This window comes from Cherax quadricarinatus, unplaced genomic scaffold (genome assembly GCF_038502225.1).
Source record: "Cherax quadricarinatus isolate ZL_2023a unplaced genomic scaffold, ASM3850222v1 Contig273, whole genome shotgun sequence".
Taxonomy (NCBI): Eukaryota; Metazoa; Arthropoda; class Malacostraca; order Decapoda; family Parastacidae; genus Cherax; species Cherax quadricarinatus.
This window is the reverse complement of record NW_027195299.1, coordinates 1-25,306: the sequence shown is the minus strand read 5'-3', so window position 1 is coordinate 25,306 and position 25,306 is coordinate 1. Positions and strand designations below refer to the sequence as shown.

Genomic DNA, 25,306 nt, shown 5'->3' with positions numbered 1-25,306 from the left:
ACGACATTCCCCGTGTCCGACTAAACCTTTACAAAAATTCAATGTACGTCAAAGGCCCTAAAATCTGGAACACCCTACCTGAGAACTCTAGAACTGCAGACACATTCATCACCTTCAAAACTACCATCAGAAAACATCTTATCTCCCTGATACACCCCGTCAACTAACTACACGAATACCATCTGGTGGTTCACACTTACACTGACTCATTTGACCATAAACAGAAATATTAATCTCAATCTTAAAATAATGAATCCTGTGATACTCCAATACTGAAACTATGTACAGTGCCAAAACAAAAGCATTCACATTGCTAAACTCACAAACTAGTATTTAGTCACTTAGCCATAATACCAACTTACCTCATAATTTGTAATATTTTACAATTAAGAATAAAACTAAGTCTGCCCGAAATGCCTAGCCATGCTAAGCGTTCTAGTGGTACACTCTGTAATCACAATTTTACTACATGTAAACCACACAATAACCAAATTTCTGTAAAATCAACATTGTAATCCTTATAGAGAATAAACTTTGAATTTGAATTTGAATTGAATTCAGTCTTAATTCAGGGAACCGGAACACAGATCCAATTCCCTAGATCAAGAGCCTCTCAATAGCGTCAAGGAACCTCCCTTGAGAGACCTAGAGTCTTTGTATTTTTTTATTTGGTGTCGTACAAGTACTCGTAAAACCTGCGCCTCCTGAGTTATTCATTTTAATATAAATCGAGGAAATAAATTAATTAGTACAACAATTAAACTGCGTGTCACAAAATAGTGAAGGGTTCCACATTTTTTCAAGGACCCTCAGTGGAAATAAGTCACTTTGACTTCATTGGGTTATCCTAGGTAACTCCCACTATGTATGATCATTTTACTTATATATATCTGCTCGTAAATCAATTACTTCCCAAATTTTAAAGTGAGTAGAGCAGTAAGTGGGAGATGATACCTTGGTAGAGGTGTGTGTGCGCGTAGGTTACTGCAGCTACATAATGGCTGATGAAGCTTTAATGTCAGCTTCTTTGTCCAGGTCACAGTCCTTCCACACCTTCAACACACCTCAGACTGCTGCTAACAAGTACGGCAATAATGTAAGTACATTTGAACCTTTACAGGATCTCCCGTTCTGACCAGAAATTACATTTTGTCTTGTGTATCTCCGGTGTAGTTGTATAATTATGTAGGTATTTATGTGTTTGTGATCATTGTGTATGTTAAATCTGAGGTATTAGTCACCATGTTGATCATACAGTCATATTGATCGTTAAATTACCTAATCATGTACTGTGTTTGCAGGTCCAGGTACACATAAATACAATTACCATATATAATGTGATTGTGTTACAATTGTATTTAGTGTAACTGTAAATGTTTCTTCCCTCTTGGAGATGTGGTGGAGTTTCACTATATATTAGCAACAATATTGTTATGTTTTAGGTATGTTCGAAATATGTATATATAATGTATATAAAGTTATTTTTTATAGTTCATAATATATAGTTTAACAAGTGTAAGTTACCTAGGACAACCCAGAAAAGTAAAAGCTATTTTTTTCCCCCTGGCAGGTGAATCTGCAGACATGGACAAAGTTTTTTATTTGTTTTTAATTACGACATATTATTCAAGCCACATAATGTGATGAATGCTGGTGATTTCACGAATGGCTACCAAGTCAGTGATTAGTCAGAAATTTTATATTTTCCTGCTGGCAAAAAGTTTTCCATGTGCATTCTTATAGATGTGAGCTAAATTGTCCCTGAGCTACAGGCCATCTACTATCTGTTGCTAATCCTGCAACACTGCATAGCTCCTGATGATGCACACAATGTGTGAAAGATCTTGAACTAAAGATTTCCATCCCTACATGGCTTGTTCTGCATTAAGATCTGTTTGTGATTATATTGCAGTAATAATAATAATAATAATAATAATTAATAATAATATTCATCTTTATTTCAAAGATACAGTACTATGTACCCCAATCAGCTCTTTTAGCTTTGTATCACTCTCATTTACCCTTACCTCACCTATGGTATTTGTGAGTGGGGCTCAACCACAACAAATCACTTTAAGCCTTTAATATTTATTTTATTTATTTATTTATTTGAACATGATACATAGAAGTACAAAGAAATACAGTGGTTCAGTGTAACATGCCAAAGCCCCCTTGTATGCAGAGCATTATGGGCAGGCTTAAAATTAACTTAAGATTAACTAAGCAACCCAGCAAAAAGCCACAGTGCGATTGATTACTAACTCCTGCATTAAACAACGCACTCCACCTCTTTTCAAGAGTCTTAACTTTATAAATATACAAAACATCCACACTTATTATTGTGCCTACTACATACACAGAACACTATACTCTAATGTAAACCTTTCAGAATCTTCCTTGATAACTATAACAGAACACACAACCATAATATGAGACACAGATCACTCTTTGATATCCCTCATGTTCATCTCTCCCTATGCAAAAATGCTATGCACATAAGAGGCCCGAATATCTGGAATTCGTTGCCAAAACACACTGAAGGACCTCTGTCTGCAAATCATTTTAAGACCCTAATAAAAAATCACCTCATCACCTAAACTTAAACTGTACCTAATCACTACCAGTTTCTCAAAAGCTACTCATATTTTGCTGATGAATGCTCAACTTACTACTTCGAAATTTGGATGTCTAATTTTTCATCGTTTTAAATAGTAGTAGATTGTAATACAGTAATCATAATGTAAACTGTTCCATTGTAATACCAAATATCATTGCTTTAAATAGTACTAAACTGTAATACATCATACTGTAAATTGTTTTAAATTGTTATATTGTAATACTGTAATCTTTATGAAAACTGTGTAACATTACCTGATAGAATATGCAATTCTCCTGTAGTTACTGTAACTCGTCTAATGACCATATGAACTATGTATTATTGCCTTACTAATCTTAAGTTAATTTTAAGTTTGCCCAAAATGCTCTGCATATAAAGGGGCTTTTGGCATGTACACCCAACTATTATATTCCTCTATACAACTATGTAATTTGTCAAAATAAACATCTTTTAAGTACATGTACAAGGTATACAGGCCTAGCTGACATCAACGATATATGTACTACTATATATAAAAAGCCTCTTGTTATGCTGAGCATTTCAGGCAAATTAGGGCAGTTTTATCCCAGGATGTGACCCACACCAGTCGACTAACACCCAGGTACCCATTTTATACTGATGAGTGAACAGGGACAGTAAGAAACTTACGGAAACACATCCCTAATGTTTTCTAGCCATACTAGAGATTTGAACTCCAGACCTCAGTGTGTGAGCTGCGTGTGCTAATGATTGAGCTACGGGACACCTACAGTGTATGATATTTGTACTATGTACATCCATGCCTAAATAAACTTGCTGGCTGTAAGGTGTCCACTTTTTTGTGAACCATGATTCTAATGACTCGTCTTGCATAATTTACTTGCCTCAGGTGTTCTGATTATTTTCTTTGATTTTGTGTATTTTTAAAACACACAGGAAATAATTGTTTAAAATAAAACAGATTTCTTGTCATTATCAGTAAGCTTTCTTGTGTTAGAATCTTGGTCTTATATTAGTACAGTGTGGTGTCTCGGTATACTTGTGAACTGTTGGAATACAGTGTACCATTTGAGTTCCTAATGTTGTATCAGAGCTAAAATTGAAGTCAGCAGTAAACTGCTACTTAATTACTATGTTAGTTTTTTGACAAAGTTTGTAATTATTAGCTGCAATGTGAATTTAAACTAATGTAAAATTTTTGGTATTTGTCATGTACGGCATTTTTTTCCTTTTAACAGTTAGAATGCCGAGTGTGTGAGGATGGGTTTAGTCTGGGAGGAGATAAAGTGCCCCGCCTTTTGTTTTGTGGCCACACACTATGCCATGCCTGCCTTCTTCGGCTACCTACACATGACAACAATATTCATTGCCCATTTGATAGGCAACCCACTCCAATAGGTATGTACTGTACACTAAATATGAATTAACCACAACTTATATTAGTCCCTTTTATATTGTTTTCCCTAATTCTAACTTTAAAGAATTACCTTTAAAGTACTACCTACTATCATATTCCCAAGCTCCATTATTTGATCATCACTCTATTTGTTCACAACAAATTATTTTAGTGCCTTTTATATTGTCTCCTTTATTTTAGCTTTAAAAAACTACCTTAGCTCGTTATTTTTACATTTGTTAAATAATTCAGGTGCTATTTTTTAGCTTTAGAATATTTACTTTGTTTTATACTTAATTCTAACTATAGATTCACTACAAATCTTATGATTACAAGCATTGATCCTGATACCAACCTCTTATTTAATGACTTAAATGAATCAGTTACTGTAATTCCTACACAGCAGAACAATCAAAGGCACTCCTCAGAGCCAACAACAACATAACTGTCTTTAACTACAATATCAGATCTTTAAGCAAGCATTACGATAACCTCATAACATTACTAAATTCCTTGCATGCCAATATGTCCATCATTACACTAAATGAAACCTGGCTAAAGCCTGATACTACAGATGCCTATGCCATTCCTGGTTACACAGCCATACACAACTGTAGGCCAGACCAACAAGGGGGTGGCACAGCTATATACTACTCAGACCAACTAGAATGTATCACTAATACTTGCACAAGGGATGAACATGGGGAATATATAATAGCTAAATTCAAATCCAAATACCTACAAAAACCTGTCACATTGATAAACATCTACAGAGTTCCACAGTCAAACATTAGCCAATTTAGTCAAAACCTAGGAAGTATGATAACTGATGCACGCATGAACAAAGATCACTTACTACTCTCAGATGACTTCAATATAAATCTCCTACAAGACCAGGACCCACACGTTACTGAATTCACAAACAAAATGAGTAACTGCATGTTGCTATCAACAGTAACAAAACCTACAAGAGTTACAGAGACTAGTGTTTCCCTACTTGACCACATCTGGACCAACACCATATCCCCTTTAAAATCAGGCATAATCACAGATAATACCACAGACCACTACCCTACTTTCCTCATAACAACTCTTGGTAAATTTCCCCAAGACACTACTAAAGTCACCTTCAGACTTTATTTATTTATTTATTTATTTATTTATTTATTTCCAATTTGAGCACACATACAGAGGTACAAAAAAATACAGATAAGAGCAGTATGCCAAAGCCACTTATACTATGCATAGCATTACGGGCTGGCTTAAAATTAACTTAAGATTAACTAAGCAATGATGAAATCAGTGAGGCAGCCATTAATAACTTCACAACAGCGGTAACAAACATTGACTGGCACACTGAGCTAGAAATCTATACAGATATTGACGAATGCATTAATAATTTTCTAAAAAGGACCCAATACCTCTATAACAAGCACTGCCCTAAAAAACTAAACAGATGACAGCTAAGAGACTGAACAGTCCCTGGCTAACACCCAGCATTCTCAAATCCATAAATACAAAACACCTATATGAAAAACAGTACAGAATGGGCCACATAACCAGAGACCAAACAAAACGTTACTCGTCAATCTTAATCAGCCTGATAAGAAGGGCAAAAAAATTGTATTATGAGAACAGATTATCCAACTTACGAGGTGATATAAAAAAGACCTAGAAAACCCTATCAGAAATTCTAGGAACAAAAAAGATATCACGAAATAGCGAAATAAAATTAGCAAAATCAGATGAACCCCAACTCCCACCAACAGAAACAGCAAACAGACTTAATGATTTCTTCTCCACTATAGGACAAAACCTTGTCAATAAAATTCCAAGCTCAGATACCCCACCAAATGACTACCTCAATGGCAACTACCCGAACGCACTGTTCCTAGCTCCTACTAATCCATACGAAGTCTCCCTTATTATCAACACACTAAAAAACAAGGCAGGAGATTTAAATACCTTACCACCCTTTACAAAAAAGTGTCACAAGTGCTATCACCAATCATTGCTACACTCTTTAACAAATCCATTGAATCCTCTACCTTCCCTACAGTTCTCAAAATAGCAAGGGTCACCCCGATCCATAAAGGAGGAGACCAAACAGAGTTGAATAACTATAGGCCAATATCCAACTTACACCGTCTCTCAAAAATCTTCAAAAAATTAATTCATAAGCGAATCTATTCCTACCTCATCTCCCAAAACATACTCAACCCCTGCCAATTTGGATTAAGGCCTAATAAAAATACTAATGATGCTATTATACACATGCTAGAACATATATACACTGCAATAGAGAAAAAAGAAGTCCCACTGGGGATCTTCATTGGCTTGCGTAAAGCTTTTGATACAGTTGACCACGACTTGCTCCACATAAAATTGTCACACTATGGTATAAGAGGGCACTCCCTCAACTACCTCAAGTCATACCTCAGCAACAGAAGCCAATATGTGTATACAAATGGGGCAAACTCTTCCGCACAACCAATTGCAGTTGGTGTCCCACAGGGAAGTGTCCTTGGCCCTCTTCTTTCTCCTATACATAAATGACCTACCAAATGCTTCGCAATTACTCAAACCCACACTATTTGCAGGTGACACTACATATGTCTTCTCTCATCTGAGCCCAATCATGCTAGCCAATACTGTAAATACCGAATTACAGAAAATATCTACCTGGATGAGGACTAACAAACTTAAACTGAACATTGACAAAACCTACTTCATTCAGTTTGGTAACAGAGCTACAGATGTCCCTCTTAACATAATGATAAACGGATCACCTATCACAAAGCTAACAGAGGGAAAATTCTTAGGAATCCACCTTGATAATAGACTCAAATTTCATACACATATACAACAAATTTCTAAGAAAATTTCCCAAGACCATAGGCATACTATCGAAGATACGGTACTATGTTCCACAGTCAGCCCTCCTGGCCCAATACCACTCTTATTTACCCCTATCTTGCCTATGGAATTTGTGCATGGGGCTCAACAACAATTAACCATCTCAGACCACTAATTACCCAACAAAAGGCTGCAGTCAGAATGATGATAAATTCCCACTACAGGCAGCACACTCCACCAATATTCAAAACACTAAACCTACTCACCATACAAAACATCCATACTTATTACTGCACCTATTACATACATAGAACACTTAACTCTGATATTAACCCTCCCCTCAAACATCTCCTTGCCAACCTCAACAGAACACATGACCATAACACAAGGCACAGATCACTCTTTGATGTTCCTCGTGTCCATCTCACGCTATGCAAAAACTCAATGCACATTAAAAGCCCTAAAATCTGGAATTCATTACCTGTAAATATAAAAGAAACACTACCTGTTTATAAATTCAAGTCTCTTCTCAAAGATCACTTACTCGCCCAAAACCAAATAAATACTGAATAACTGAACCTTATAAATTGTATAACTTAAATGTTTCTGACAATTATATCACATAAATGTAAACCTAAGACCGAATCTAACTGTTATTTTTTAAATACACTAATTAACAGAATACTCCATTCTACTGAATGTACAGCAATGTATGCAACCATATGACCTGTCTTTGTAATACTCATTTGTGCTTTATTGTTATCTGTTTACAATGTTTTATCACTGATTACGTCATTGCTTAGTTAATCTTAAGTTAATTTTAAGCCTGCCCGTAATGCTATGCATACAAGTGGCTTTATTAAATAAATAAATAAATAAACTTCATAATGTTTTCAAGAGACAGCAGGGAATATCCATTGCATTAGTGTTCATTTTTTTTTTTCAACATGCCAGCCATCTCCCACCAAAGCAGGGTTACCCAAAAATGAAATGACACTTTTCCATCATTCAACACTTAACATTTACATACAATCATTGTCATTGCAGAGGTGCCCAGATGTGACAGTTTAGATGTCGCTCCAAACAGCCAATATCCCAAACTCCTCCTTAAAAGTGCAGGCATTGTACTTCCCACCTCCAGGTTTCAAGTCTGGCTAACTAGTTTTCCTGAATCCCTAAACAAAATATTACCCTTCTCATACTCCAACAGCTTGTCAGGTCCCAAAAACCATTCATCTCCATTCACTCCTATCTAACACACTAACACATGCCTGCTGCATGACCAGGCCCCTTGTACACAAAGCCTCTGATCCACTCCTTTCATGTTTCCTAGGATGACCCCTACTCCTCCTCCCCTTTACTGCAGATTTATACACACTCCAAGTTGTTCTGTTTTGATCCATCCTCTCTAAATGACCAAACCACCTCTTCAGCCCTCCGAATAATACTTTTTGTAACTCCACACCTCCTAATTTCCACACAATGAATTCTCTGCACAATACAGCCTCTCCTCATTTAGCGACGCACTTGTTTACCGATGCCTCGGATTTACGACGGGCTCTCTGACTAGTATGCATACCTAAATAATGTGTATTAGAGTTGATTTTCTTTATTCTTTTTATTGCAATATACAGTACACTACTGTATAAACCAGGGCTACTTAACTGGTGGCCTGCGGTGTGAATCCAGACCTTCTGAGTGTTGTAGTTGGACTGCGGGCTTCAGGTGAAAGCTTAGTTAAATAACAGTTACCACGTTCAGGATCAGGTGGTGCACAAGAGCAGGATTAATGCATTATTCTATCTGAATGGAATGCATACACTGAATGGAATACAGTATTCTAGCATAGCTAAATAGTGGTATTTTCTTGGATGCATGCTATGACGTGACTCACGAAATCATAATGACACGATTGCAAACAAACCATACCACGGGCGGGATTTGAACACGCATTCAGAGAGTCTCAAAACTCCAGACCATCGCGTTAGCCACTGGACCAGCTAGCCACAATAAGATTTGTCCAACTAGGTATATTTCTACACCATAGGAAGGCTAGCATAGGCACCACTGTGACCACAAATGCAAGTTTTTACAGACGAATCTCCAGCTAGCGTGACCGTGACGAACTCTAGCTCAAGTCCCCTCATTGCCGTCAACATGACTCACGAAATCGTAATGACACGATTGCAAACAAACCATACCACGGGCGGGATTTGAACCTGCGGTCAGAGAGTCTCAAAACTAACTGGTCCAGTGGCTAACGCGACGGTCTGGAGTTTCGGGACTCTCTGACTGGGGGTTCAAATCCCGCCCGTGGTATGGTTTCATGCTATGACGATTTGCTTGTGCACAACAATGTAAGATGGTTGAGTGAGGGAAGGGTTTTGGAGTGATTTTGGGCAATCGGGAAAGAGTTACTTTCCTCAAGGATCAAAGCTTTGTGAAAGCAAAGACATTTTCTGATTTTGTGGAAGCTGACAAGAAAGTGAAGTGTTGGATTTTTGGCAGACATGTCGCATCTGAATGATCTTAACATTTAACTCCAAGGGAAAAAACACACTGTCTTCAACATGATCTCTACTTGAGCTTTCCAGAGCAAATTGGAACTTTTCTCTAGTAATGTTCAGAGCCAACTTTTACATTTCCCCAAACTTTTGGAGCAACATAATGATAAAACGGATACTAAATATGTTTGTTTCATTTAGAAGCTGATCAAAAATTTCAAGTTACGATTTGATGACTTTGTTCTTGGAAAACAGTTGCTGGTGTTCGTTCAAAACACCTATCTTGTGGTGAATATCAAAGAATTCTCAGTTGAAGCAAAACAAGCCTTCAAATGGGTAGATGCTACAAAAATTCAACTGGAATTCATTGACTTCCAAGAGAATGTGACGCTGAAACAAGAATTCTGTGATTATTTATTATATTTTTTTTATTATCACACTGGCCGATTCCCACCAAGGCAGGGTGGCCCGAAAAAGAAAAACTTTCACCATCATTCACTCCATCACTGTCTTGCCAGAAGGGTGCTTTACACTACAGTTTTTAAACTGCAACATTAACACCCCTCCTTCAGAGTGCAGGCACTGTACTTCCCATCTCCAGGACTCAAGTCCGGCCTGCCGGTTTCCCTGAATCCCTTCATAAATGTTACTTTGCTCACACTCCAACAGCACGTCAAGTATTAAAAACCATTTGTCTCCATTCACTCCTATCAAACACGCTCACGCATGCCTGCTGGAAGTCCAAGCCCCTCGCACACAAAACCTCCTTTACCCCCTCCCTCCAGAAACATTTTGGTCAAAGGAAGGATCCCCTGCGAATTTTCCCACACTTCACAGATTTAGCACTCCAGGTTCTGAACTACGAACTTTGTGAAGAACAAGTTCCACTCCTGTATGACCAGCGAACACCTCCACCACTGTCTTCAACTAGCTATTACTCCATTAATACCAAGATTTCAGGAATAACACAAAGCAAGAAGTGTCATTTCTCTCACTAAACTAGCATAACAGAAAAACAGGACACAGGCACACATACATGATACAAAGACAACTTACCTACAATCACACACAGATTACACCAGTGTTGTTGATCTTTCCATGTTAAAATTCAGAATTTTTTTTTTAAATGAAACTTCAGATCCTGTTGTAGTGTAATTTTTATTTTACAGGGTGGGCCAAAAGTAGGCTTACACTTAGTAGGTATGCACTTAACTCTTGCACCTAAGCTTAATAATATTTCCAAAATGTAAATAAGGGATATGGAATAATGGTTTGGACAAATTAAATTGAAAACATGAACAAATAGTGAAACAAATGTAAGCCTACTTTTGGCCCACCCTGTATAACATTCTGTTAATGAGTATGTTAATTTTTCAGTTTGAAAACTCTAAACCAGTTTAAGTAAAAAAATCCAAAACTTGTTCGATATAATGTAACAATTATTTTTTCCCACTATTTATCTTCATATTTTGTAAATTTTTATAATGAGGACTGAAAATGAAGTTCATAGAAAATGATGAGTACACTACCCTGTACTCGGATTTGTTAATAGTTAAGTAGCCCTGGTATAAGCATTTAAAAATATACCAGAAATATTATAAATGGTGTAAAGGTGATATTAAAACATTAAAAAATGGTTGAGACAAACCCACTGCCATTATAGTATGCTCCTCATTTAGCAATGAATTCGTTTACCAATGTGATCTTAGGAGCAGAACTCTGTTGTTAACCCCTTAAATGTCCAAACGTAGATCTACATTCGCTCTCCCAGCGCTCCATTTTTTTTTTTTTTAAATTAAAGAGGGAAATTTTCTGTGTGCAATAAGACAAAAAAAATTTTTTTTTTTTTTTAGGATCAGTAGTTACCGAGATACATATAATACTGTGAAGTTGGCACTGGATGCTCACCTGATGGCAACGTGGAGTCATGCCGCTTGCAGAAGTGTTGCTGATATGCCTTTTTTTCTCATTTTTACATTTTGTATAATTTTTGTTCTGATAATTACAATTTATAGTAGTTCTTGTGATTTCATAGCCAATCTTTGTTCTGACACTAATATTAGGTACTGAAATAGTACTCAAGTTGTCACAAACACACTGACAGGTGAACATTTACACCTTCTCTGGTCATTTACTATTGTCTAGGAATACATACGAAGTATTTTTAGGACCCTGCAATGTTTTAGACACGCTGGAGTATATATGAAACTCTTTGGAGCATGGTGTTAAGACAAATGTTATTAAACTGCTGACAGACTAAGCAGTGGAGTGACACTTGATTATTGTGTGCTGCTGCATGGAACCCTGGCTTTATTTGTTTTCACTGTTACACACAAACATGTCTGTATGTCTATCTAGCTATGTCTGCTTATCTGCCTACCTGTCTGCCTGTGTGTGTGTGTGTGTGTGTGTGTGTGTGTGTGTCTGTCTTTGTCTGCTTGTCTCTCTTGTCTCAGAGAGTTGCTCATGAATCAACTGGTATTACACATGATCACATCTGATTCCTGAACAAGTGAAAATGCATATTACTTGCCCATTGCCAGTCATGCTTATTATGCACTATATTATCTACAAGCACAGTATAGCACTTTGTCAGGATTTTTTGGGGGTTATTCTAGGTAATTTACACTATAATTGTATTTATATATGTGTACCTGTGAGATGGATAAACAGACAGAGATAGAGACAGAAAGAGATAGAGAGACAGAGATAGATACAGACAGACAGACAGAGATAGAGACAACCGCCAGCAAGCCAGCCAGCCTGTCGAACCCGTATTACACGTTACAGGTTATAGGACATTCTAGCAGAATGACACTATTAATGGTACCAAAACTGAAAGGGTGTTACACAAATGTTGCACATGGGTTATTATCAAGGTTTTTTTATATTTGCGTGAATACTTGTGGCCACATCCACCTCAAGGCCACTAAACTCGGGGTCAGCATCACTTTCCTCTTAAAAGGGGAGTGTTAATATGACATGACATCAGTGAATCCTTGGTGTTTGCCATGCTGTGCTCTAGCTGGTGCCCCCTCAAGGTACTAAGTGGTCTCAAATTTTTTTTAATACTGCACACTCCGAGTGTTAGGACCCATTCTATGCTGACCAGGCATCTCAGGCCAATTGTGCCAAATTTGGAGGCAGGAAAAATAAAACGTAGATCTATGTTTCGAGTGTTAGCAGTAAAAACGTAGATATACGTTTGGACAGCTAAGGGATTAAGTGAGGAGAAGTTGTATTTGCACCACACATTGCCCTTAGACATGACATCTCCACTGCTTCCAGCCCCCTTCTCGCTGCAGAATTCACAACCCATGCTTCACACCCATATAAGAGTGTTAGTACCACCATACTCTTGTACATTCCATTCTTTGCTTCCATGGATAACTTTTTTTTTTTTTGTCTTCGCAGACACCTCAATGCACCACTCGCCTTTTTTCCTTCATCAATTCTGTGGTTAACCCTGTCTTTCATATCTAAATACAACTGTGTAATTTTACTGTATCAGCATTACTGTATTCTATTTTTGTCTGTTTTAAAGAATTCATTGTGATTATTTTTCAAATTTATAATTGTAAAAGTTTAATAGGCGAATTAATAATAAATTATGCCTATATTCTCTCATTACCTTCTTTTGACTGAAATTATTAATTGTATCTCGTGTGAAAGAAAGTCTGTCTTCTTGCTCTTCAAGGTGTGTCAGGTGTATGGGGCCTAAAGAAAAATTTTGCTCTTCTGGAACTATTGGAGAGACTTTCCTTATCCCGGTCTGATGCTGTGCTCCTGCCTGAAGTACTCGTAAAGCAGCGAGAGGTAGGCATTCATTGTCACTGGTTTACTAGGCTCTTTCATATACACTAGATATATATTATGTTGTACAGTGGAACCTCTCAAATCGAACGAATCACATATCGAACGTTTCGAAAATAAGACCATTTTTTCGGACAAACTGTGCCCCTATTATCGAACGCGCCCCTATTTTTGGACCGCCGGGTACGGGACCTGTCCGCTGGCCCACTCTGTCCGCGTCCCTGCGCAGGCGCCGTGAGCAGTCTAGCTTTGTTTATGCTTGAGTGAACACTAACCTGCGATCTCATTCACACATTTTACGATTATTTAATTGTGTTCAGTGTTTGTGGGGCTGTGAAATAAGCTGCCATGGGCCCAAAGAAACTTGTTAGCGGTACCCCTGTGGTAAAGCAAGTGAGAAACACCATAGATGTGAAGAAGGAAATAATACAGAAGTATGAGATTGGAGTGAGACTTGTTGAGCTTGCCAGGATGTACAGAGGACTGTGGACAGTTATTTTGTGAGAGAGAAACAGACGACTGTGGAGTTATTTTGTGAGACAGACGATTGTGGACAGTTATTTTGTGAGACAGACGATTGTGGACAGTTATTTTGTGAGACAGACGACTGTGGACAGTTATTTTGTGAGGCAGAAACAGAGGACTGTAGACAGTTATTTTGTGAGACTGGGGTCCAATGACTCTCAAGCTGGTCCTAGTGGCATTAAAATACAGAGAAGGGAAGCAACCTCAGAGAGGGCTTTGATACCGGAAGTCCTCATGGAGGGGAATTCTCCTTCCAAACAATAACCTCAACTCCCTCTCTCCTCCTCCCTATCTTCCAAATGCCATCACCAATCTTCAATAAAGGTAAGTAAAAATGTTATTTTATATTACTATACATAATTAAAGACTATAGCATTTGTTGTGTGTATGTAAAACTGTAATTAATCTCTATAAAATGTATTTTTTTGTGAATATTTTTGGGTTTCTGGAACGGATTAATTGTATTTCCATTATTTCTTATGGGAAATAATGCTTCGAATTTCAGACTTTTCGAATTTAGAACTAGCTCCTGGAATGGATTAAGTTCGAAATTTGAGGTTCCACTGTATCATTATTTTTCACGTTTACATCTAATTTTGAGGAAAAAATATTAAATGTAGCTCTGGGGACTCGCAAAATTACAGTAATTTTTGAAAGTTAATTTTGTCTTTTTTTTTTTTTTTTTTATAGTTGCTATGTGATAAACTGTTTTTTTACAAATGTGAATTACTGCTGTACATGTTTAGTCTTTTATGCTGAAGGTACAGTGAACCCTCGGTTATTGGCCATTCCGCTTATTGGCCAACTCGCTTATCGGTCGGTTTTTCAGCTTCTGGTTATTGGCCGTTAGTTTGCTTATTGCCTGTATTGGATGCTTATCGATCAGTGAGGAAGCTTTTGCTCTTTTATCCAAACATTTTGCTATAAATCAGTGTTTTTCTTTGTTATTTATTAAGTGCAACTGCGAAATAAGTAAGCATGGCCCCAAAGAAAGTTCCTAGTAAAGTTCCTGTGGTAAAAAAATGAGAAACATGATGGAATTTAAGAGAGAAGTGATTGAAAAATTTGAGTGGTATGCGAGTGTTGGAACTTGCCAGGATGTATGGGAAAAACAAATCTACCATCACTTCCATCCTGGCAAAGAAAGAACAAATCAAGGAAGCTGATGTTGCAAAAGGAGTAAATGTGATAATGAAACAAAGGTCACCAATAATGGAAGATATGGAAAAGTTATTGTTGTGGATCAGGGAAAAGCAATTAGCGGGAGAAAGTGTTGTGGAGTCAGTGATTTGTGAGAAGGCAAAGCAGTTGTATGCAGTTCTTGAAAATAAAATGCCTGGAACAAGTGCTATTGTTAGTGAATTTAGGGCCAGCAAAGGCAAGTTTGAAAGATTTAAGAAGCATAGTGGCAGATGGTGTGGTAAGGCATGGAGACATTGCAAGTTCTGATAAATGTGCAGCTGAAAAATTAGTGCAAGATTTCAAGGGGTATGTAGAGGCTAAAGGATTCCTCACCCAAGCTTTCACTTATGATGAAAAAGGCCTGTTTTGGAAGAAAATGCCAAAGAGGGCCTGTATTATGCAGGCAGAAAAGGCACTACCTGGACACAAGCCTATGAAAGACAGGCTTACTCTTTTGTTCTGTGCTAATGCTACTGGGGATATCAAAATGAAGCCTTTACTGGTGTATCACTCTGAAAATCCCAGTGTTCAAGAAACACAATGTTTTCAAGAGTAAATTGTGTGTGATATGAAGGGCTAACAATAATGCATGGGTCACAAGGCAAATTTTCAAAGAGTGGGTGATTGATGTGTTTGGCCAGAGTGTGAAAAAATACCTCCTGGAACATAAGTTGCCACTCAGGTGCCTCTTGGTACTGGACAATGCTCCTGCTCACCCTCCAAACTTCGTAGACCTATTGTCTGTGGAATTCTGTTTTGTCCCAGTGAAGTTCTTGCCTCCTAACACCACTCCTTTCATCCAACCCATGGACCAGCAGGTAATTTCTAACTTCAAAATACTGTACACCAAAGCAGTGTTTCAAAAATGCTTTGAAGTGACCTTGGACACAGATTTGACCCTAAGAGAGTTCTGGAGGAATCGCTTCAGTATCCTCCATTTCATAAGCCTTTTAGGTAAGGCTTGGTAGGGAGTGACTTCCAGGACTTTGAACTCTGCTTGGAGAAAATTGTGGCCAAAATGTGTCCAAGAGAGGGATTCTGAAAGGTTTGGGCTGACCCTGAGGACCCTATGCCTGTTGTGGAATCCATTGTATCTCTGGGCAAGTCCATGGGGTTGAAGGTTAGTGGTGAGGATGTGGAAGAGTTGGTGGAGGACCACAGAGAAGAGCTAACCACTGAAGAGCTGCAAGAGCTTCATCTGGAGCAGCAAAAGACCACAGCTCAGGAACTTGCCTCAGAGGAGGAGGAAGAGGGAGTGAAGGGGCGCCTTCTTCAGAGATTAAGGAGATTTGTGCAGTGTGAACTAGGGTGCAAGATTTTGCTGAGAAATTTCACCCTGACCAAGCTGAAACAAGCTACATCTGCAACAGGTTCAGTGACAGAACCTTGTCCCACTTCAGGGAAATCTTAGAGACGCCAGAAACAGAGCTCTCTTGACAGATATTTTGTGCGACAGGGGTCCAGTGACTCTCAAGCTGGTCCTAGTGGCATTAAATGACAAAGTAAGGGAAGTAACCCCAGATAGGGCTTTGATACCTGAAGTCCTTATGAAGGGGGATTCCCCTTCCAAACAATAAACTCTCCTCCCTCTCTCGTCCTCCCTGTCTTCCATGAGCCAACAACAGTCTTCAGTAAAGGCATGTAATATTGATTTAATTGTTCATGTATTTATTTTATTTAGTTCTCATTGTTTTGTGTATGTAAAACTATAATTAATCTAAAAAATGTATTTTTTTGTGAATATTTTTGGGTGTCTGGAACGGATTAATTGTATTTACATTACTTCTTATGGGAATATTTATTTCGGTTATCGGCTATTTCAGTTTTAGGCCGGCCTTCTGGAACGGATTACGGCCGATAACCGAGGGTCCACTGTATTACTTTTAGTCATATTTAAAAGAAAATAAGAATATTCTTGATTCTCTCATTTTGTACACACATGATGCAGAATAATATAATATCCTAAGCAGGGATATCATTATTTATTTTAATAAAGATAATTAACCCTTAAACTGTCCAATCGTAGATCTACATTCACGTGCGTAGTGCTCTTACCTTTATTTTCTCCATTTGAAAGCATGTAAAAAAAACATAATCTACGTTTTGAGCGTTACGCACGTCAACATAGATCTACGTTAAAAACAGCCAAGGTAGAGAGGTAGAGAGTAACTGCGCATGGAGGTACTACTGTCCTGCCATGTGAATGTAAAATGGAAACCTGTAATTGTTTTACACAATGGTAGGATTGCTGGTGTCTTTTTCTATCTCATAAACATGCAAGGCTTCAGGTATGTCTTGCTACTTCTACTTACACTTAGGTCACACTACACATGCATGTACAAGCATACATATACATACGCCTCTGGATTTTCTTCTATTTTTCTTACTAGTTCTTGTCTTTGTTTATTTCCTCTTATCTCCATGGAGAAGTGGAACAGAATTCTTCCTCCAGAAGACATGCGTGTTGTGGGAGGCAGCTAAAATGCCGGGAGCAAGAGGCTAGGAACCCCTTGTCCTGTATATATATTACTAAAGTTAAAAAGAGAAATTGTTTTTCTTTTTGGGCCACCCTGCTTTGGTGGGATATGGCCAGTTTGTTGAATGATGATGATTTTGTGGGTTGATTACAGATATATAAAGTCAATATAAAACATCAAAAGCAAATGAATATTAACTTTGTTAACCCATTTTCTAGGACTGCATTAGCCACACAGTTAACAGGGTTTTATTCTCTTCATGAAAGTGTAGTTAAGGATTAATTTCAGACAAAGTTACTGTACTGTATAGATCCCATGCCAACTGCTATTTTACTGCCATTTTTATACCATTTTTTCTCCATTTGAAATTGTCGCCTCTTCTCCCTGTTGATAGTGCCATGAAAATCTGCTTTTTTCCTCTTATCTTTTATGAACTTGCATGTATCTTTTATGCACAGTAGTATAAAAAGTGATTTGTTATTCTCAACATGTCAGCAGTCTCCCACTGAGGCAGGGTGACCCAAAAAAGAAAGAAACACTTTAACCATCATTTACAAATAATTGCTTCTTTGCAGAGGTGCTCAGATATGACAGTTTTGATGTCACTCCAAATAGCCAATAAGTGAAATATAGTATGATAATTTAGAGTATCTGCTTGAAACTCAAGAATGAAGATCAAGGTTGATGAATTCTTTAAATTTTCTGAAATTTAATACAGCATGTATTTCAGCCATCACCAGTAAGATTAATCATATGGATGACTAAGACATGTGCAGTACCTGGGTATCCTTATTGAGAAAAGTCGCCCACTAGAGGCTATATACAAACGAAGTCATGCAGTACCAGTGGATAATGTTAAGCAATGCAGCAGTAGTAGATGTGGTCACATGTAGACAGTTCCTGCTAATGGAAAGTATGTTAGACCCATTGGGTGAGACAGAGATTTAGCAATAGAGTTGTAGAATTTTGTATTCTCTGTAGCCAAGATTTAATGATATTGGTTATTCATCATCCTGTCAGTATTGTATACCTTTGATCCAATGATACTTGTCTGACACAGCGATGTTATGAAATATTGGTGTGGATAATAAGATTCTACAATTTGATTTCTAAATAGTTATAGAATCTAGATGGGCTTGACCCACTTCCACTAGTGGGCCCCACCCATGTGTGACCATGTCTTTTACTGTTGTATTGCTTCACTTTTTCCACTGGCTATATTATAAAAGCCTCCATTCTCATGTCTGTATTAGATTCACAAAGCTTCTGGTTGGTGAAACATCTCTCAAGGTGTTGCACATACGTCTTATTCGTCGTCTTGTTTGTATAACCTTGAAATGATTAAAGAAACTGTAAATGTTCACAGTGTAACACTAATCCTCTTTAATACGTATTTAATAAATCCTTAATCCATTCATCATAAATTCCTCATATTTACACAGCTCGGTATATCTTGTGATGAGGATGAAGAGCACTTAGCAGTCCTCTACTGTACAGTGTGTGCATCTCACCTATGCCTCGAGTGCTCTGAGCGTACCCATGCTACCAAAACTCTTCACAAACATAAACGCATCCCATTATCTGGTTAGTAAGTTCCTAAACATTTAAGCTTTGTATTTAAAATCACATAATATTTATAATATGCTGTAACAAATTTATATGTATGTATGCTCGGTTTTTGTTTGTTAATTATGTACTGGCAGAACACACGTTATTGACAAGGATGACAACAACTGGAGTGAAAGTCATCCTGAAAGGCACTTGGCCAGTTCTTTAAATATTAAATTTATGCCTGTCATAAATTCCTCATGGCCTAAAGCAGGTGTTACCTACTTTCTTTTTTGTTTATATGATCCACACTAAGATTAAAGTTTTTAAAGAAGCGACACTTCGAATAGTATAAAGCGAAATGCAAATGAAGGTACGGTATTTAATTTTGTGTATAAATCCAAGGTGGAAGGAAGGAGGGGCAGGGGTCAACCAAGGGAGGGTGTGAATTTTAAGTTGTAATTATGCAGTAGGAGCTTGAGCATCCTACAGGTAAATGTGAGTGCTTTGAACAAGTAGTGTTTAGGATTTAACTTGCTCATGGAGTGTGGAAATTAGGAAAAGGTGTGGAGTTAATAAAAGTATTAGTCAGAGGGCAGAAGAGGGGTTGCTGAGGTGGTTTGGTCATTTAGAGAGAATGGATCAAAGTAAAATGACATGGAAAGCATATAAATCTATAGGGGAAGGAAGGCGGGGTAGGGGTCGTCCTCGAAAGGGTTGGAGAGAGGGGGTAAAGGAGGTTTTGTGGGCAAGGGGCTTGGACTTCCAGCAAGCGTGCGTAAGCGTGTTAGGTAGGAGTGAATGGAGATGAATGGTACTTGGGACCTGATGATCTGTTGGAGTGCGAGCAGGGTAATATTTAGTGAAGGGATTCAGGGAAACCGGTTATTTTCATATAGTCTGACTTGAGTCCTGGAAATGGGAAGTACAATGCCTGCACTTTAAAGGAGGGGTTTGGGATATTGGCAGTTTGGAGGGATATGTTGTGTATCTTTATATGTGTATGCTTCTAAACTGTTGTATTCTGAGCACCTCTGCAAAACAGTGATAATGTGCGAGTGTGGTGAAAGTGTTGAATGATGATGAAAGTATTTTCTTTTTGGGGATTTTCTTTCTTTTTTGGGTCACCCTGCCTCAGTGGGAGACGGCCGACTTGTTGAAAAAAAAAAAAAAATGGAGTGTGAGCAAGGTAACATGAAAGAATTCAAGGTAACTGGTTAGCTGAACTAAGGGACTGTAGGTAGGAAGTGCAGTGCTTGCACTCTGATGGAGGGATGGGGATATTGCAGTTCAGGGTCATTTGAGTTGAGTTCTCTGTGCATTTCAATGCATTTCTTTTTTTTTTTGTCACTACCTTGGCAGGAGATGACCAGTGTGTTAAAAATATATATATCAATAGTATACATCAGCAGTAAATGAATAAGCTAAAATATGATAAACATCATTATTGACTGTCTTGATCATCATATATCATCCCTAATTCAAAATTAACCTGATTGCTGAAGTCTGATGTATCTTGAGAGCCCCCACACATTTAATTAATGACTTTCATGAACTCAGGGCTGTGGGTTAGTGGCCCTTGGCTCATTTTTTTTTTATGAATCCAAGTTTCATCATGATTGGATTCATCTTGAGAATTCATTGACCTATGCTTGTGCTCATTGTCATTCCTTATCAGTGAATCTTAGTATGCAAAATGTTTCTTTTGTAAGATATTTTATGATGCTAGCCCTTGTTATTATTTGTTAGGTTGCAGAGGACAGTTTATACTGTACAAGTTTTGGTTTCATTGAAAATTACTCCTGCATTGATAAAAGGGGAGGAAAAAACTAAGGTGGAGGAGAAAGACAGATGTAGGATTTTAGAGAAATCTGAGGAACAGCGAAGAGGAAAGACCTTAGCAAGAAGAGGCAAGGTAGAAGGCATAGGGTAAGTACAGTGCATATACAATACTTTTTTTCCTTTCAGAAAAACCTCGTGAGAAGCCAAGATGTGCTGACCATTCTTTTCATCCAGTTGAATTTGTGTGTTTAGAAGAAGGCTGTCAGTCAGCTCCATTAATGTGTTTCATCTGCAAAGATTACAAGCATACAAAACATAAGGTACTGTATTCCTTTAAGAGAAAGAGTTAGCCTCTCCTCGCTCAGTGACATACTCGTTTACCGACGCTCAGACTTACGACGGGCTCTCTGACCAGTATGCATACCAAAATAATATATATTAGAGCTGATTTCTTCTATTCTGTTTATTACAATATACAGTACACTATTGTATAAATACATTGGACCCCCGCTTTACGATCAGCTCCCAATGCGACCAATTATGTAAGTGTATTTATGTAAGTGCGTTTGTACGTGTATGTTTGGGGGTCCGAAATGGACTAATCTAATTCACAGTATTCCTTATGGGAACAAATTCAGTCAGTACTGGCACCTGAACATACTTCTGGAATGAAATAATATCGTAAACCCGGGGGTCCACTGTATTTAACCCTTAAATGGTCCAAACGTATATATACGTTTTTTCAACATCTGAAAGTATGTAAAAAAAATGTAGATCTTCTTTTTTGTTTTACATTTGAAAACGTGTAAAAAAAGCTTTTATCTACATTTTTTTTTTGTTATATTTGAAAATATGTAAAAACAAGTAGATCTACTTTTGTAGCACTACGAATTTGAATGTCAATCTCTTTGGACCGTTTAAGGGTTAAAAGCACAGTGGATCCTTGGTTTTCGTGTTTAATCCGTTCCAGAGCCATCGGCCAAAACCAAAACCATTTTCCCCATAAATAATGTAAATGGAATTAATCTGTTCCAGACACCCAGAAGTATTAACAAAAAAAATTTTTTACCTTAAATATACATTTACATGCACAAAAGAATGAACATTAAACATGACACTTACCTTTTTTGAAGGCTGTTGTTGCTGGAAGGAAGGCAGGGAGGAAGGGAGAGGGAAGATAGGTTATTGTTTGGAAGGGGAATCCTCTTCCATAAGGACTCTAAGAACCAAGTCGTTATCTGGGGTCACTTCCCTCTTTTGTTTTTTACTGCCACTAGGACCAGCTTGAGAATCACTGGACCTCTGTCACATAAAATATCTGTCCAGATAGGTCTGGACAGATATTTGCCTAAAATGGGACGTGGCATTGTCATTGTAAAAGCCACCAGCATGGATTTCAACAGCTTTCTCAGGGTGATGTTGCTCCACAAATGAAATGCACTTTAGTCCACACTGCACAAATCTCCTTAATCTTTGAAGAAGGCACCTTCTTCCATCTCTCTTCCTCTTCCTTTGAAGCAATTTCCTCAGCTGTCATCTGTTACTGTTGCAGATGAAGCTCTTGCAGCTCATCAGTGGTTAGCTCTTCATTGTGGTCCTCCTCCAACTCTTCCACATCCTCCAAACTCACATCCAACCCCAAGGAATTCCCCAATGCCACAGTTGATTGCACAACGGGTGTAGAGTCGACAGGGTCAACCTCAAACCTTTCAAAATCCTTCTTTTGGACACAATCTGGCCACAGTTTTCTCCAAGCAGAGTTCATCATCCTGGAAGTCACTCTCTGCCAAGCCTTATCTATAAGGCCTATGCAGTGGAAGATATTGAAGTGATTCTTCCAGAATTCTCTTAAGGTCAATTCAGAGTCCGAGGTTATATCAAAGCACCTTTGAAACATTGCTTTGGTGTACAGTTTTTTGAAGTTTGCAATGATTTGGTGGTCCTTGGGCTGGAGGAGAGGAGTGGTGTTAGGAGGCAAAAACTTCACTGTTACAAAACTGAATTCCTTAGACAATTGGTCTTCCAAGTCTGGAGGATGATCAGGAGCATTGTCCATTAACAGGAGGCACTGGAGTGGCAGTTTCTTATCCAGGAGGTATTTTTTCACACTGGGGCCAAACACTTCATTAAACCATTCCAGGAAAATTTCCCTTGTGACCCATGCCCTACTGTTTGCCTTCCACATCACACACAATTTACTCTTAACAACACTGCTTTTCTTGAACACACTGAGATTTTCAGAGTGATACATAAGTAATTGCTTCACTTTGAAATCCCCACTAGCATTACCACCCAACAAGAGAGTTAGCCTGTCTTTCATAGGCTTGTGTACTGGGAGTGCCTTTTCCTCCTGCGTGATGTAGGTCCTCTTCGGCATTTTCTTCCAAAAGAGCTTGTTTCGTCACAATTAACCCTTTCAGGGTCCAAACCGTAGATCTACGCCATGAGCTCAGCTCACTCTGATAAGCTGTGAGCAGTAAATTTGGGCCTAGATATGCGAGAATACGTCTATATGGTATGTGTGCACCACATAAAACAAGTCCTGCAGCACAGTGCATAATGAGAGAAAAAAACCGAGACCATAATTTTCGATTAAAACAGCGACTTTGCAGTGTTTTCATGTTTTTTATAGTTGTATTTGCAATTTCTTGGTCTCATTTGATTGAATAGAAGATATACAGTGGACCCCCGGTTCACGATGTTATCGGTATCTGATAAATCCGGTATCCGATGCATTATATTGCAAAAAATTTGCCTCGGTTTCCGTTACAACACCCGGTATGCGATACGATTCATACAAGACATGTCCACGTGTGGCCTGAACTGCCCCGTGTGTGCCAGTGTTTACAAGCCAGCCAGTGTGCGCGCAACTGAGGATACATTCGGTACATTCCATATTATCCATATTATCACTGTTTTTGGTGCTTGTTTCTACAAAATAAGTCACCATGGGCCCCAAGAAAGCTTCTAGTGCCAACCCTGTGGTAAAAAGGTTGAGAATTAGTATGGAAATTAATAAGAGAGATTTTGAAGGGTTTGGGGCTAACCCTGAGAAGCCTATGCCAGTTGTGGAATCCATTGTGCCTACTTCAAAAATTAAGGAAATGTGTGCACAGTGGGTTGAACTGCAAACCTTTATGGATGAAAATCACCCTAACACAGCTATTGCAAGCCGTGCTGGTGACTATTACACTGACAATGTTGTGAACTACTCTAGGAAAGTCATAAAGGAACAAGAGGTACAGGCCTCTATGAACAGATATGTTGTGTGACAGAAATCCAGTGACTCTCAAGCTGGTCCTAGTGGCATTAAAAGAAGGGAAGTAACCCCGGAAAAGGACTTGCTACCTCAAGTCCTAATGGAGGGGGATTCCCCTTCTAAACAATAGGTTCAACACTCTCCCCTCCTCCCATCTCATCAATCATCACCAGATCTTCATTAAAGGTAAGTGTCAATTATTCTATTGTTATTGTAATTATTCTGTTGCATTAAACTTAATATTTCATGTGGTAAAAGTTTTTTTTTTCATACTTTTGGGTGTCTTGCACGGATTAATTTGATTTCCATTATTTCTTATGGGGAAAATTGATTCGCTTTCCGATAATTTTGGTTTACGATGAGCTCTCAGGAACGGATTAATATCGCGAACCGGGGGTCCACTGTACTACAGAAATAGAGATGATTTTGATTGGTTTTAATACTGGAAATGGCTTGAAACTGAGTTCAAAGTAGCAGAAATGTTAAATTTTTGCTGATGTTCAGGAGTAAACAAATGACCTCACAAGTCTAATACATGACAGCTGGTGGGTCTAATACACATTCACAAAGAACTCACGAAATCGTAATGACACGATTGCAAACAAACCATACCACGGGCGACGGTCTGGAGTTTTGAGACTCTGACCGCGGGTTCAAATCCCGCCCGTGGTATGGTTTACATTCACAAATGTGGTGATATTATTTATCCAATTATTTCAGTATTGCATAACAGTAAATCTTCTATTTTTTGGTTTGAATAAAAATTCAATCAGAGAGTCTCAAAACTCCAGACTGTCGAGTTACTCACTGGGCCAGCTAGCCACCAGCTGGGCACCACTGTGGTATGGTTTGTTTGCAATCGTGTCATTACAATTTCGTGAGTCATGTTGACGGCTTTGAGGGGACTGGAGCTAGAGTTTGTCACGGCCATGCTAGCATTTGTGGTCACAGTGGTGCCTATGCTAACCTTCCTATGGTGTAGAAATATACCTAGTTGGATGAATCTTATTGTGGCTTGCTGGCCCAGTGGCTAACACGACGGTCTGGAGTTTTGACTCTCTGATTGCGGGTTCTATCCCCGTCCGTGGTATGGTTTGGATGAACACTACATTGTATCAATATAATTTCATTTCCATTGTGTACTTACACTTTGTACTGTGTATTAATCAGTGTTTCTTATCTCTATCTCTTCTCTTCTACAGTAGCCAGACTGTAAATCTAGATTTTACTGACACATACACACACATACACATGTTGGGCAGGTACAGTAATGACACAGAATACCAGTTGATGAGAAATGGACACGGACAGCAACTTACAGCTGTAGTGACAACAACATTTTGCCCAGCCAAGAGCTTTATAAATTTT

The 25,306-nt window shown here is 38.3% G+C and overlaps 1 protein-coding gene across 1 annotated transcript; it reads left to right on the top strand.

Annotated features, from left to right (window-relative positions):
- The first annotated feature begins 604 nt into the window (after window positions 1-604).
- On the top strand, window positions 605-21,044 carry LOC138851294 (E3 ubiquitin-protein ligase TRIM23-like). The gene is made up of 5 exons (XM_070080281.1): window positions 605-1,096; window positions 3,835-3,994; window positions 13,050-13,168; window positions 18,792-18,933; window positions 20,866-21,044. Exons 1-5 carry the CDS (start codon window positions 998-1,000, stop codon window positions 21,027-21,029), a joined length of 684 nt encoding a protein of 227 aa, XP_069936382.1. The 5' UTR covers window positions 605-997; the 3' UTR covers window positions 21,030-21,044.
- The last annotated feature ends 4,262 nt before the right edge of the window (window positions 21,045-25,306 follow it).

Bases quoted from the DNA above. Each gene is read 5' to 3' on its own strand.
- LOC138851294 (XM_070080281.1), top strand. From the start codon at position 998: ATGGCTGATGAAGCTTTAATGTCAGCTTCTTTGTCCAGGTCACAGTCC. The intron at 3,995-13,049 runs GTATGTACTGTA...TTGCTCTTCAAG, and splicing joins TAGGCAACCCACTCCAATAG to GTGTGTCAGGTGTATGGGGC. The intron at 18,934-20,865 runs GTTAGTAAGTTC...TTTTCCTTTCAG, and splicing joins TAAACGCATCCCATTATCTG to AAAAACCTCGTGAGAAGCCA.